General features: G+C 32.8%; 1 protein-coding gene across 1 annotated transcript in view; it reads right to left on the bottom strand.

Moving 5' to 3' along the window:
• Window positions 1-16755, bottom strand: part of Rit2 (Ras like without CAAX 2) — a 354349-nt gene that overhangs the window by 165345 nt on the left and 172249 nt on the right. The window contains exon 4 of the mRNA XM_023566849.2: window positions 5772-5963. Within this exon, the coding sequence (XP_023422617.1) occupies window positions 5772-5963 (192 nt within the window). The remainder of the gene's footprint in view (window positions 1-5771; window positions 5964-16755) is intronic.

The raw sequence follows: 16755 nt of genomic DNA, 5'->3' as shown, positions 1-16755 counted from the left end.
TAGTGTGCTGTGTGCAGTGTACACTGGGCTGTTGCTTTCACCTGAGCTATCATCATTTCCCATCATGACAGGAGATCTTTGTGACTGGTCTTCTTGCTTCACTGATGCCACATTCAACAGCTAAACATATGTGATGAAAATGTGTTCATGTACAACTCTGCTCAAAAGATTTAAACATTTTTTGAGCAACATTAGACTTTACCATTAGACTTTCAAGTCACTATATATTTGAATCTTGCATTCTCTTGAGCTGTGCTGATTCCCATAGATAGAGGAGTGATAGTGACCTAAATCACACCACAAAGACCTTAGAAATAAATTTTCTTGGATCTGGTTGAGATGTTTTCCCCTAAATCTTCCCTCAATTCCCAGTTTCTGCTCAATGACATTTAGAAATACCGTAAATGACTACCCTGACAGTAGGTTTCTTACCCACTCAGCCATACACTCCCTTCTACCACTTTATTTTTCTTCCATACTCTTCCCCCTACTGAAAACTCTGTGTGTGTGATATTACTCCTAATAATTTTTGATATGTAGTTAATGTACACAAGTACAATACAATATATACTCCAATTTTCATGACCTGCAACTCCATTGTAATTTGATATTCTCAGAGATTTGATTTGTCATGCTCACTTTTATACACTCAAATTATAAAAGATCAATTCTAAACCACTTGCTACTCATCAAGTGACTTGGTATTTGTAAATGAATTAAGTGAAAAATTTTTTTATACAACAAAAATAGATTACACGTAAAGAGAGGTGCTAAATTATTTGGTAAGTAAATTGAATGGGAAATCAGTGGTTTACACTTACATATCAGAAATACATACAGTTTATACATATTTCATATATTTTATGTATACATTTTATGTGAAAGAGACAAATAGAGAAAACTACTGATTTCAGTTCAACTTTATTTCTAAATCCTACCAACTTATGGATATGTTATATAAAGATTTACTCCATAAATAGAGTATCTGATAAAGAATATGTGAGGAGAGGAAAACTAGAGCTAAATAATTGTTATTTGAATTTTAGTGTCCATCTTGATAGTAATGAGTAAATAGTCAAAACTTTCTTTCCCCTCAGAATCAAAATCTTCATTATTTAGAAAATTTGTTTATATGAATCATCTAATATAGTTATGATGAAAGATGATGAAGTGTTACTCTTCTGTTTTTAAAGTTTGAGTAGTATTTGCAATTAATTATTACATCACAGCATAATAAATACACTGTGGTACATAATTATGCTTTATCTTTTATGAAACGTGTCTTCAAGGAGGCAAGCATTGTACTGAGATTATTCTGACCATGCTTCTTACCTGCTTACTCGGCAGAATGACCTTCCCAACCCTCCATTAAACACTTATCACTGCTCATGCACACTTATAAGCCCAAGACATTCTTTTCTCCTCAAAGATGTTCTCTTTCTGGTTTCCTAAAATTACAGTGACCATTTACTAATCGTTTTTAGCTGACTTGAATAGTTGTCAGTTGGTATCTGCCTCAAATATTATCTCCACATGGATCCTTCATAATTGTCAACAACTACTGAATTTATAGATGCTGTCAGATTGTTCAGTTAATTTCACTATTTTAATATGGTTCTGTGCATGATTCAAAGGCATAGCTCTTGATGAGAAAGTCCTTGAGGTCAAGAACCAGAGTCATTACTCCTTTACTGTATCCCAAAGCTGTCACATTTTGAAAAGTAAGTAGATATTTGATGATCTACATGGATTTCTTAAAATACAGCAATTCCTAAACTCCAAGAATCCAAACAGTCCTTTCAGCAAAGGTATCAAATCATTTCTTTTAGGTATCTCACTTAAGAACAAAGATGGAATGTTTCATAATCCTAACTCAGATTTAGTTACTTGATTAAGTAGGAGAAATTCAAGGTCACAAGGTGAATATTAAGCTGTAGTGAAATTTTCAAGAGTGAAGAGTTTGTCACAGCCTATCAGGATAAAACAATTTGCTGTTTTTGGACAATATTCAGTCTTTTGCAGTGTAACTCCCTAATCTTTGAAACTCATTCCATTTATAACCATTTTTATTTTGAACAGTTGATCAGAGTTTTGCAAGAACAGGAATCATCCTGTTCTTCCCCTTGTGACAGCACAGAATACAATACATAGGGACAAAGATAATAGAAGCCCAAGGACCTTTGTTGTCTAGGAATTAGGAAAGGCTTTGGAACTGTTTGATGTACTCTGAAAGACATTACTCTGCTGATTCGAGCTAAGTGTCTCTCGGAAGTTCTATATCATGTTTCCTTACTCTATTCTCATAACCTTTTCCTAACTTCTACAGGATTGAACAAGGTCTGGAACTTTCCACTGCTAACTCCCCTTCCACTCAAATATGACCCTCACTGCAACTACTTGGCAAAGAAATATTATTGGTTACATATAATTATTGGTCATTACAAAGTGAACTTTGCAGTTAAAGCTAAATTTCTGAACCTGATACCAAACAAAATCACAAAATAAAGCTTGGAAGGCCTATAAGCAAAACATAGTGAGATTCTGAATCCAGCCACATGAGTTTTGTCTCTTAACTAAAATGAGTCCTGTGAACTTGAGCAAACTTCTGAATGTATGGAAGCTTCAGATAAATAAATATGAAGGGAGCTTGGTTTGTGGTAAGAATTCAATGCAATAATGTATGTAAAGTACCTGGCTCAGAACTTTGAAAATACATCATGGGTGTGATCATCATCAAAAGGAATATTTCCAGACAAAATATAAATGTTAAAAAAATAAATGGTGAAATAAAATCCTGGCATATTTAGTGATTATTTATTTATTTAGGCTGAAAGGCTTTGAAGGGAAACTTAATGGGTTAGAGATTCAAGAACCTACTCTACCAAATATGCAGAGAAGAGCTTTAGTCATTGGACTCTGCTTTAATGCTCCCTGTATGTATACTGAAGAAGAGTCGTGTGATAGGAATTGTGTTCTCTTTCACTACTAAACATAAGCACAAGTGCAGTTTCCTTAGGGTGTTAGACAGTTTAGCTTTAGTATTCTAGAGAGCCTCATAGAAGTGCTTGCAGCTGTAAACCATGCCCAAGTCAGCATCTTTGTTTTTGTTTGTTTGTTTATGGAAAGAATCAGAGTGTTAACCTTTCAAATATTCCTGCAACAAAAGGAGTACACGTGATCTGTGTTTTAGTGTTAACTTTGTCACTAACTGCAATAGTTTTATAAAGCCATTTTCTATCAATGTATTTATTTCTGAAATATCTTTCTTCTTCAAATGCTTGCCTTACAACTACACAGGGCAGTTATAACATTAGAGCACACTGAGAATTGAAATCATTTTGTAAAAAAAAAATCATTCTGCAATTTTAAGAATAATTATTTCCATCACAAACAACAGAGCCAGAAGCCAAATTTGCACATCAACACTTCATTACTGAGTGAACATTTTTACAAAGGCTGTAATTTATGCTTTCATGGTGTTGGCACTTCTGTAGCTATCAAGTCTACTTGTCTTTATCTAAAAATTATTTGCCAAATATGAAAAATTGCTTAGTTTAATGTCTTTTTTGGGTATTTGTTCCAGTGACGTATGTAATGATTGTGATTCACTTCACAGATAGTAAGAAAGGAGCATCTAATTATGGAAGCTGGGATAAGGCTCCCATTGGACATGCTTCTGTGAGATCCCAAGTGTTACTGCTGAGGCTGGAAAGCAGGGCTTGGAGAATGAGGGGAATGCATGTCACCAGCTTTTGGCATCATAAAGAATGCTCATTCTAGAGATAACATAAAATGAAATAGTTCATCTAATGTCCTCACATCCACTTGCTTTCTCAGGTACTTATAGGTGACCTGAATGGAGACCAAGCAGAGATTTTTTTCTCCAGGAATTCTTAGAAGAGCAATAAACATGGCCCTGTAATCAATAATGGCTCACTTTTTATAGAGCTCCTTCATCTTTCTAGAAGCACTACAGAAAGTAAAACATTCTCATTCTTCAAAGGAGTATTTGAATGTTTCAGTGTCCTTACTGAAGAGTGCCTGAGAATAGATTTATATTTAAGCATTGAGGTGAACTTGAATTCATAACCCATGTAGAGGCAAATGCATCATACTCAACAGTGTTTTGTAAAAAGGGAAATAAAAACAAAGCAAGACAGCAGAACAGGTGCGAAGCAGACAAGCAAATATTACAGAAAATATTATAGCAAATATTATAGCTTCTAAAACAATACTTACCTGACATTTGAAGATTCCTAGTAAAATATATGAAAATCTCAAGCAAAAATACATTGGAATAAATCATAGGACTATGTCCCTATATTAAGCATAACTTTATAAATATTGGCTACATATGAGAACTTTTCACTTTAAGAAAACATAAAATGTATTAAATGTGAAAATTCAGATTAATAAAATATAAAATAGGAGAAAATTTTATTTGCTTGCATTCTACCTTAGCAAAAGGTCTTATTAGCAGCTGCAGTAATGGGTTAGAAGTTAATCATAAACAGGAATAATGTAAACTATGAAAAGCCAGTTCAAATTCAAGGTCAATGAAAATAAAAATGTATTATCTCAAATTTTACATAGTTAACTCAATTTAGAGAATTAAATTTATAAAAATTTGATTTGCATGTATGTTTTCAGTAATGTTGTCTCATGCAAAATGAGTCACAGCAACAGAATCATGATGATTTGCCTGATCACTGAGCCAGGATGGCTGAGGTATCACTGACCTGTAGACTTCTCAGTGAGAAAATCATTATTTGTCTATCAGGTGTTGCCCAAGAGTAATGACTAATAATGAACTTGTTGAAATCTGCTATGGTACTGATCTGTCCTAAGCTGTAAATAGCCTCTACCTTATCAATACTGTTTATTTGGAAAAGCTGAAGTATCTGAATAACATACTGGTAGAACAGGAGCAGTTTAAGAGACAGATTGTATCCAATAGTTATTTCTGATTCAATCTGAGGAGAGGTTTGCTCTGATTCTGCTAGAAGACAGGGATTTTTTAAAGGAAGGTTTCATTGTAGTCTCTGTGTTTACCAGGCTGGCCTTGAACTCTCTTTCTAACACAAGACTAAAATCAGACTCATAGCAATTATTATGTCTCAGTCTCTTAGGTGCTGGAATTATAGATGTGCACCATCATGCCCAGATAGCATCATACTTTATCTATTTTTGCATGAAAAATCACTCCAATATATAGAGTAATTAAAATTACTCTTAAATGTAAAACAATTGAATTTTATTTTCTTTTGATTCTGTTGGCCAGTAATCTAGATAAGAATGAGTTCAGAGATTTTTATGTCCTATGTAGATTGGCTAAGGCTGGAACATGCAAAATGGCTTTGCACACACGTAATAACTTGAAAGAACAAGCTGCTTATATGACTCTTTTCACATATGTAGCTAAGAATTTATAGGTCAGTGTTTTAGGTAACAAAGAAAGAGCCTGGAGAAACTTTAAATTCAAACCTCAGAAGTTATGTAGAATCACATTTATATTTTACTGCTCAAAACAAATCACAGAGTTAATCCAAGTCTAAGGGTCTGAGGGAATAATGACACCGTAAAATCACATGTGAAATGGATCATGCAGTGGGTGGGACTGTACACTGTACCACAGACCTGTATGGGTTTCTTAGAAAAACCATGTACATCATTTTTTCTAGTTTTCATTGTGACCCTTGGAGAACTGCCATCCTGTTCTCCATGTGTCTTCAGAGGAAAGACGGAAACTAACAGATGAAATTGGCACTTACCTGGCGGAACTGTTCCAGGTCAATTTTGTTACCCACCAGCACCAGGGGAATTTCATAGGTGTGACGGACCTGAAAAATGAGCTCTTTAAACTTGGCAGCCTCTTGGAATGACTGGCGGTCTGTGACAGAGTAACAGATGATGAAGCCTTCGCCACCTCGCATGTATTGCTCTCTCATGGCTGTAAATTCTGCCTGTGGGAAAAGAAAGAAAAGTTTATGGGCCTTTGATGAATAGAAATATAAATTTCAAATATATTACTATGAAATTTGGCTATTTAAAAATAAGATAATATTGATTTTAATCATAGATTTGATTTGAGACAAATTTGAATGATAGGCAAATAGTAAATTTTACTCATGGACTCAAGGAGATTATAAATAGACAGTATGTTTTTGTCATTTTTAATGACTTCCCTTTAAGGCAATGAATCTAAGCTTATATATGCTAAACATTAAAATTAATTAAACTTAAGATATCTACTCTTTGCCTTGCACATTTAAGCATTTTCTCAGTAAACATCCCTTCGAACTATTTTTAAGTAAATCATTGAAGTAAAGATTGTAAGGATTTAGAATTTATTCTGCATGTGAGAATTAATTTATATTGGAACTCTACTACTCCCCCAAGGGGAGAGGGAGAAACAAACTAATTTTCAACTTACAAATTAAAAAAAATAGAATTAAACATTTATCCTTGACAATTGAAGAAGTTTTTATGTAGCATAGATAATTTCAGATTGAGTTATATATTTGTGTGCTGGTAGATTTGTTTCACAGGACACATAAACAGCAGGATCTGAATTGCTGAAGCATGGGTGATTTTCTAACATTCTTTTATCTTGCTCACCTTTGCCTCTCCTAAAGAGAAGGGCAGCACTGTGTTACAGATGACACCAATACTCAACCTGGCAGCCTGGCTGCGTCAACCTTTCATGTTGCACCCCACCTGAATTACGGCTTTCCAGCATCTGAAAATTCAGCATTTAAATTGTAGTCTGAAAAGTTTTTGCAGGCCTGACATATTTATTTTCATTTACTCTTTCTCCAAATCTACTGTTCAACTACAAAGATACATGCAGTAGGAAATAGAGTTTAGATCCCAGCTGTGGAACAAGACACTTTAAGCCGTAAGAGAACCTAAAACCTATTTTTGTAGGACAACTTGGACAAGCTGTGTTGTAAGTAATCAATGGAAAGAATCTTTAGGCAGACTTCAGGCACATGTGAAGACTGAGGAGGCTGCACTTTTACCGAACTGAGTACTTATAAGAATTACAATGCATTGTTTTGAGTATGTGTCAAAGAACATGTTAACTTGATTTAACATTTTTGAAGTCTAGGAACGTTTAAATAGATTCAGAAACTTTGGAAAACTGGAAAAGACACTTGTTACAAGTTCAGAAATTGGGATAAAATTAATAAGGACCTTAGTGAATGAATTTCTTAAGTCATTGTCAATAGATGTTAAATAACTGCCTAAGGTTTCATAGGGTTCAATCATTTCAAAGTTGCAAGAACTGGATGCTAGAGAAGAGAGGAACTCATCCAAAACAAACAGTCACATAATGTACAGATGTTTAAAAAATGTATTTTCCCTTACTGATTATATCAGTTTACTTACCATTAAATTTTACTGTAACTGAACCTTACTATGTGAATCAAATGTATGGATATGGAAGGAGAAAAAAAATCTTACAAAATCTGTTATTTCTTTCTCCATAAAGAAATTGGAACTATGATATACCTGAGGTTGTACATTGTCTTGACAGTTTTCTGATTTTGAAAATCCATGTCAGTCAGAAATTCATAGTTGAGTGAAGAATTATGTACTGAAAATCCCTCCTGACACTGCCCAAACATATAACTACATATTTCAAGTAGAAATGATAGAATCATCATGAAAATATAGCCTTTTGGAAACTATCAGTTGTGGATGGACTGTTTTGTTGCTTTCCACTAATGGTACTATAATATATAAATAATTCCAATTAGTAAAACCATATAAAATAAAAATTGAATTAGAAAAAAATCTATTTTACAGTTTAAAGCTTATTTTATTTTCTAGTTATTATTTTATGCATTAAGTCTTTGCTTTAATTGCTTTGTATTTTAAAATTTAATGAACACCTAAAAATTTACTTAAATGCTATGATGTTATATAGTTTTAATTGTTCTTTCCACCTCAAAACTCCTAGGGCTTTTCTCAGATGCATACTGATTTCTCATTTATTATTATAGAAATACTTATATTCTTGAAAATATGCTCATATTCTTTCTACATTCATATATTTTTCTATATTCAAATAGGACAGATTGTGTATGTTTTTTATTTTAATATTAAATTTTAGTAAGCTTAAAATAACTGGGAGCTGATTCCGTATAAACATATATGCATATTGGTTCCTCTTTTCCATTGAGTAATTATCTTTATTTATTTATAATAACATTTAATTATTGTCTATAAGTAGGCATTTAGATGAACTATTTTCTACTATAAATAATGATACAGTGTATATTTTCACATCCACATTGCAGAGTTTCATGTATACTTAAGAAGGAGACTTGCTAGATCAAAGACAACATGTATTTTTACTTTTGAGAACTTGTGCCAATTTGAATATCAATGACATTTTGTCAGTAATTTTTTTCATAACTTTGGCTATTTTTCTTTTTCTTCCAACACACTTTTAAGTGAATTTGCCTACTTTTACCAGTTTCAGATTTCAAAAATTTATGCTTCATTAATTTATTTTTTATTCATTAGTTGTATTGGATGTCTCCTATTTTCTTTTTTTGTCTTTTTCGTTTTTATCGGTACCAGGGATCGAACTCACGACTGCCTGCTTGCAAGGCAGGCGCTTATGCCGCTGAGCTAAATCCCCAGCCCCGTCTCCTATTTTCATTATCTATGTATGTATTTCCTTTTCTCTGTGGAGTTCATTATATTGTAAGGAATGAAAAGTTTTTCTTTTCTAACTGGAAACACTTGGAGGCCATGTGCATTAGGAATAACTTTTTATGAGACTTAAGACGAATAAATTTTACCACTTTGATAATAAATAATAAAAGAGAAATAATCATCTATTAAGAAGAGTACATAAAAGCCAAATTCAAAATGAGTCATAAAGTACGAATGAATATTTCCACACATTTACTACCCAGATCCAGAACTATATATGTCATATTAAAAATCGGTCAGGCTTTGCATCTGATCTTAGGTGGTATCTCCAGGTATACAGTTCTAGCACTGTGTGTTGGAAGAACTCCTAGGTGGATTTTATTTGCACCCACATGTATAGTATGCATTAATGTTTATGTCTTACAACGGTCTTGATGATCTGGAAACAGAAAGAGCGTCCCAGAACATAACATTTAGGGATGCTACTCATTTAAATTGTGTGTTCTGTCAAATCATCTAACAACTCAGAACCTCCATTGCCCCCCTTGTCAAGTAGGGATTAGGATGCACTTAATGTATCTTCCTGGGCTGATGAAAGAATCAAATGAGAGAACAGATGTGCAAATGCTTTGATGAATTTTTAAAATACAATACAATTTAAGCCTATTATTATCTTTGGTACAAATCCAGCAGAACAGAACATTTCACTGAGGGGATAACCATGAAATCCTCTTTGAGCTGCATAAATTATAAATATGGCAGTATTTCAAATATGTTCATCAGAAAATTATTAAGATCTCACAAGGAGATTCTTTCCACCAGTAAAGCAGGTGTAATGAGCTCAACACCGTGCATGGGTGGGAAGGAACATCCTCTCTGCTGACCTTATCCGTTATAACTCTCACAAGGTATGGGTGTGTGTGTTTTATTTAAAGATAAACTGAAGGCTGACGGACACCAGAAAACTGAGCAGAAGCTCTGTAGTTATGCATCAACTTAATAATATATGACATGGAAATTGCTTTATATGGGGAAATGTTATGTTCAACATATTGCTTCCGTCTTCATTCACCCATGAATTAAAGATCCCTGTGCTTTATGTTCTATGTATCCTGAATATTAATATCATCTTCACTGGCTTCCTGCTATAAATGAACTTGTTGGTTAATTATTCAGGAACATTACCAGATTTCATTTGCTATCCATAAGTAGTAAAATGTCTATGAAACAGTCCTATTCTAGAAAATGCTACAAATATAAGCATTTCAAAAGCCTTCAAAGTTCTGAGTCCAACACCTCAGTCTAATCATTTCTCTTTGATAAATCCTCTTATACTCTAATAATTTAAGATTTCTCAATTCTGGAAACCATTTCTGATGGCTCTCATATGCTAGCTTCTTGGATTAGCAGAGTAATTATTTTGAGTACATATTATGAAATGGGGAATAATCTATCTTGTTGCATTCACCTGGTAGTACTGTAAGATAGCTTCCTTTCCACAAAATGCAATAGCACTATTGCCAGACCGCATTTTGATTGTATTCTACTTAGCACAAGAGACACATGCCATTGTCCAAACTTGTAAGACAGTATTACTGTCCTCATGATGTATTGTCCTAATATGAAAAATCAAACAAAAACATATTTGAAATTCAATCAACAGTATTCATAATGGTAGGGTAGATAAGAATTTTTAAGAAGCAAAACTAAGACAAGATAAAATAAATAACGAGCAATTAAGGATTAGATGAACCGTGGGAGCTTGAGAGAAGGAGGAATACAGTTTGTAAGACAAGGCAAAGGAGACAGCTTCTTGAGAGAATAAAAGATGATCTTTCTCCTTGAGCTTATTACATGTACAATGGAATCCCAATTTCAAAAATTACGTATCGTCATCATGAAATAATGTCTTTTTATTTGAAAAAGAATAAAATAAAATAATGAAAATGATACAGAATTTCAAAATAAGATGATAGGAAACTGAAATTGTTATATTGCTGTCTTCAAAATAGTTGCTCAGATTACTAAATATAGGGATACAAAATTGGTCAAACAAAATAAGCACTAACTATTCATATATATATATATATATATATATATATATAAAATTTCCCTCATCCCAATTATTCTTTCATTTTGAGCAGTTACTTTCCCTTTCACAATATCTCTTATGAAGTTGAGCCAAAGTCAACACTCTCAATGTAAAAATGATCTGCAGTATCAACCTCCCTAGGAGATTTTGTTTTCAACATAAGCAGTGCTAAATATTTTCACAGGCATACTGAATGATACTGACATGGGATTGAAGTAAGATTAAAAAGAAAACTTACTACTTAGAAAGTAAAATAGCATATTAAAATGGGGAAGGATGGTCAAAATCTTTTGATTTTAGTGTCTGAAATAATAGAAAAAAACTCTTGGTTACAATTGTAGGATGAAACACGGGATTGAATTTGCCTAGAATTTGGCTATCAAGAAATAATTTAAATAAAAGTTGGAATAAACTCTCAGGCTGTAATGCAGGACCTGTGATATAATTTGGGTGGGCAAGTGCAAGGTGAAAATGTGGAGTCCTTGCTTAAGATCTAGTAGGAATAATTAGGAATTCAAGACAAAAAAAGTGCAATAAAGACATTAAGCCAAGTACAGAGGCCTTCTGGGCTGGGAGGTCCAGGACATTCACAAGTCACAGGCCCTCAAAGCTACTGCACTGATAGAAAGTCAAAATAGCAGCTGGAAGCAGAGATAAAAATGCCAGAGAGCTCCCTGTGCAGTTGCATCTGAGGAATAAGTAATGGTGAGTCTTTTAAGTGGTAAAGTCAATTAGAAGAATTTGGATAGTAAAGCAGGACCAAAATCACACAGTGATGGGTGTTTAAGGAGCTGTGAGAAGTGTAGTTAAGGGACACTGAGGTCAGAGGGTGCCAGCCAAGGTTATGCCCTTCAGATGGGAAATAAAGCTACAGAAACAGGCACAGCTTCGGTTTGTGTGAAGAAATGAGCTGTTCCTGATGCAAAGCAATGTTAGATTTTTGAAGGCATTGAAAGATGGGATTTGGAATTGATATAATAGGACATCAGGAATTCAAGAAAACTTTTTTTAATAAGAAAGTGACAAATAGGCATCTCTACTATAGTAGGGTACTAGTGGAATTGATAATGGAAGGAAATTATGTAAAAGCAGGGGAAAACAGCTTGATGATTTGGTAGTAATTCTAATGTGAGGAATCCTGGAAACAGCCTATATGTCCATCAACAGGTGAATGAATAAAAAAATTAATTCACCATACTAAATAATTATCATCATACTAAATTGTCAAAATTATAGTAAGTGGTCAAAAACTGAAAACTTACACTCTTAAAATCAGGAAAGAGACAAGGATATTCACTATCTCCACTCTTATTCAACACAACTCTCTTATTCAACACGCTAGTATTCTGGAAATACTAGCCAGAACAATTAAAAAAGAGAAAGAAATACAAGGAATAAAACTAAGAAAGGAAGTTAAATTATTATTCTTTTTTAGATGATATGACATTCTACATGGAAGACCTGAAAAACTTTACAAAAATACATCTAGACTTACTAACCAAATTCTGTCACATACTGGATACAAAGTCAACACTCAAAAGTCAGTGACATACCTGGGCACAAATAACAAACTCACTGAGAGAGAAATTAGGGAAATTGAAAGACAAACAATAAGAAAAATAATAGAAAAAATTAAAAATGATATTGTAATGCAGCATGGACAATGTATCTAAAACTGAACTTTGATTTGGTAAATTCTCATACATGTTTATATATTCTTTGGCCTGTTGGTCTGATTGTCAATTTGTATATATGAAGATTAACTCATAATCTATATGTAAGAGAAACAAATGCATTTTATACTGTAAAAATAAGAAGGGATGGAGGGAGGAGTGGGCAAAGAAGGAAACTGGAATGTGTTCTGTTCTTGTACCAGTCCCTTACAGTGAAGGTAATCATGTACTGCAAACACGTACTAATAAAAGTTAAATAATTAAAATATGCATTGAAAACAAAGTAAAGTGGGAACAATTATGGATGAAACAGAATACACAGATACTAGCATGAACACTTGCGTTCACAAAAGAAAACGGAAAGAAAAAATATATTAGTTATTTCAGGGAAGAAAATTCTTGAAAGCTATGACTTTGGGCAGAAGAAAGAGAATGGAAGTAATTTTATTGGAGGTTAAATTAGTAATTGTAGATAAAGTATTAGGCTTTTTCTTCTAGTCCAACTCCTCTGATACATACTTATTAACTCCCACACACATGAAAAAGATCAAACACAGAGACATTATATAATATGACAAAGTCCTAGCACCACCGAATGGAAAACTGAAGACTCATTAATACCACACTGTTTCTCTAAGGAAGGAAAAATTAAATGAAGTATGGATTCACATTGTGTAGCTCTGGACCTGAAAAATAGAAAAAGTAAGCTACTTAAGAAAATAAAAATTTTAAGGGCTTGATTTCCTACACAGATTTGTACTACTGTAGTTGAAAGGGATACTAGAGATCTAAATGGAACTACCATTGAAACTCAGAAATGTAGTTTGTGGGAAAGGTAAAATCCAAATGCAGAAAAGAGGCAATCACATCAGAGTCAAGGTTCTCGAAATAAATGTACGATACATATTTACCTAGTCCAGATCAATGTGGTGAGTGGAACAATGACCACTCCTCTTCTTGAGAGTTGAGGATTTTTCACACCGAGAATCCATTAAAGCTACTTGACAGGAGATTTTATGAAAATGATTTGGACAGATACCTTGCAGCTTTGTTCCCTCTTCCACTCATGGTCCAAACTTAGTTATTCCCTGGGACTAATAATTGCACTCTCTTGACAATGTAATGGCCTGTGCTTGCCTCTCATTACAATCACTAAAATCTAAACTACCAGAATATCATATTCTCCAAAGCACTTGGGACAATGCCAGCATCAAATCCCAATAGATAGTTGTATTATACTTTGGGTAATTATTTAGTTCAAACTAAATGTTTTCAGCTATCTTATCATTCAGTTCATGATATATACTTTAAGGAGAGTGACATTTAGAACCTAGAGGACAGAGATAGAAGGAAAAGAAAATCAAAAATTTAAATTAAATGAATAAAGCACTTAGTTATTTATTTCTGTATATATAAGATCAAGCCTAGTTTAATTTGTAGGTAAAATTTACATTCCACTGAGGTCTACATTAATTAAAAAACAATTTAATGTTTCTTCTTTTAATATTTTATCATTTGTCTAATTCTAAAAAGGGAGGAAAGACAAATATTTCTTCATTTGGATGAATCAAAACTTCTTTGCTATACTTTCTTTTCTGTTTGCTTTTCCCTTTTTTATATGACTTGTACTTTGTCAAAGACTTAAAGTTTCATGACTGCCCCTGGGTGGTACAAATCCACTAAAAGATATTTCTAATCACAGCTGGTTTTCTGTTTATCCTGGAGGTCACTTATACAGGGAGCTGTTTTCCTGCTGATAAAAACTACAGGAATGCATCTTAGGAGAAGCCAATATAACTGTGTTATGAAAAGATTTCTCCACTGAATGTTAGTCAGTCCCAATGGAATACTGCAAGGATGATTCCAATAAAAATATAGTGAAGAATGCAATTTACTTCACAAAATTGTAACTATTAATTGATTTATAATGCAAGACAAGATATTTCTGTATATAAAGTGATATGGAGGATGCTTGCTCAAAAATATCTTACCATTTTAAAGCATAATTCATATTTCTAAAAGCAGGGTAGAGATATAAATAAGCTATACTTCCCCAGGTAAAAACCAAATAATTATCTCTTGAAATATTTGGAATAATTTATCTCCAGATAATTCTAAATTTTCAGAGTTGTATTAAGAAGCCAACATACCCTCAGCATACAAATAAGGAAAGTCATATTTAAATAAGGAAATTAAAAAACATATAATGTCAGAAATATAGCCAAGAAGAGACTACACATATCCTGCCTGCAGGAAAATGCTGGCTATGGTTGACGGTCCATTCAGTCATGCTCCATCGGTGGCCACTGTAACTTCTAGGTTTTTTGGTCTATCCTGTTTGTGTCTGTTTAATCTTCAAGCAATGCATTCATTATGAAGTTCTACCTTCAAAGGTCCAATGGATACTCATTGGCTTCACATGGCTGTACACTTGCTTCCTGATTTAAAGCCCTATACAAATTGATACAAATTTATCCTAAACCTGCATTATCTTGTGAGATCACTTCCTCAAGGCTTGATCACCGAAGTTGATGCCTCTCACCATGGTACATTCCTGCATGTTCTTCTCTGTACATTAAATTTTTCTAGTTTATTAAGACTTTAATTATTTTGGCATGCAACCTTTTACTCTGTAGATGAGAAAATTCAGGCTAAGAAACATTGTGATGGCATAATTTTCTTATCACAAAATAAATCACAGCTAGATCTGATAGCCCAGGCTTCTAAATCTCTTCTATGAATTTGTGTTGTTTGCTACCCTTTCATTCTATTGATAGAGAACTGAATGGAAGAATGGAATTATTAATAAATTACCATCTTTCATGAATCTGTATGTAATCAACACAACCCTTACAGATAATCTTTTTTCTGAACATTTTCATTACTTTTCAACCTCAAAAATAAACAATTATACCTTTCTCATTTTGTTAATATTTCAGGAAATAGATTTGTATCTCCAAGCAGAATTTAAACATTGTAGAGTTTGATATCTATGACTAACTTGTATTTAAGTCATAAATATTGCCCAACATAAGCTATATTTGTCATAACTATTGCCCAGCATATTTTTATCATAACTATGAAAGACTCATTTAATTGCTGCCATTTGAATAGATAGATGCAATTCCATGTAAGTGAATTAATCCATTCATTCCACAGAGAAGGTATATATTCTAGAGCAGACATAATTAGCAAGTTTCTAACTTTAAAAGAGTTTGTAAACATTTATAAAATACATTTCATTAGATAATTCAGTTAACAAAATTTGGAAGGAAAAGTTTTAACAATTTGCATTTTTAAATGATGTTTCTGCACAAGCAAAATGAGCATAATTTTTGTCAAGTTGATCAAAATCTTTCTCATTTTTAAAGCAGATTTAAATACATATATATATATATGTTTAAAAATTTCAACATATAAAATTTTTCATTTTCCTCTAATTACTTCAACTTCCTGTAGTAACTGCATCCTACCAAAAAACTGGACTACACATGTAATTTTGTTCCATTTTGAATGGACTCAGGTAACTTGCTTCATAAAAAAAAGAACATTAAAATACAAGTTTGGTAATTTTAGAATCATTTTCTCCTAGCTATTTAGAGTATAGTAAGTTTAAAAGTGCATATTCAACTTGATAGAAAACTTTGATTTTCAGGCTAGCTTAAAATCAGGGAAAATATGGGAATGACGAATACTGATTGTTTTAAAACTATCAGTGTTATTATATTGCTTACAAGATGTTCCAAAATGGTAAATATAATAATTTTTGTGAATTATCAATAGATTTCAGGATATTGTATACAAAATCATAAGTATTTATATATTAAAAATATCAGTATGTAGGATATAAATTAATATATCACAATATAATGTTTATATAAATACACATAGTAGTCTTTTATGATGATATACCTTATATTTTAAGGTGCAATGTACTATATGTACACACATGAATCTCAAAGAATTTTTTTAAACATACTTGTATTGTAATATTTTAAAATTAGACTTTTTCTGTTCCAGTCAGTGGATTATTTCTTCCTTGATCCTTCAAAATCATAGGATGATGATGATTATTATTTAGTACTTCTGGTATCATTTGGAAATAAATTGATGGCAACATTGCCACAAATGTTCTGATAAATTAATGATGAAAGTAACAAAAATATTCCTCAAAATTTTTTAATGAAATCATTGAAGCCTTCCATAATAGGATCACCAACAAATAAAAGCTGTGAAAGTGGACCAAGTGGCAGTGACTCAGGGTAAATAACAAAGGGAATGGTTAGAGCAAATATCTCTCTTTCTCATGGCAGCTGCTCA

This window comes from Cavia porcellus, unplaced genomic scaffold, assembly GCF_034190915.1.
Source record: "Cavia porcellus strain 051 isolate PalLab524CR breed Dunkin Hartley unplaced genomic scaffold, mCavPor4.1 scaffold_20, whole genome shotgun sequence".
Taxonomy (NCBI): Eukaryota; Metazoa; Chordata; class Mammalia; order Rodentia; family Caviidae; genus Cavia; species Cavia porcellus.
The sequence above is the reverse complement of the archived record's forward strand: the minus strand, read 5'-3'. Positions and strand labels throughout refer to the sequence as shown.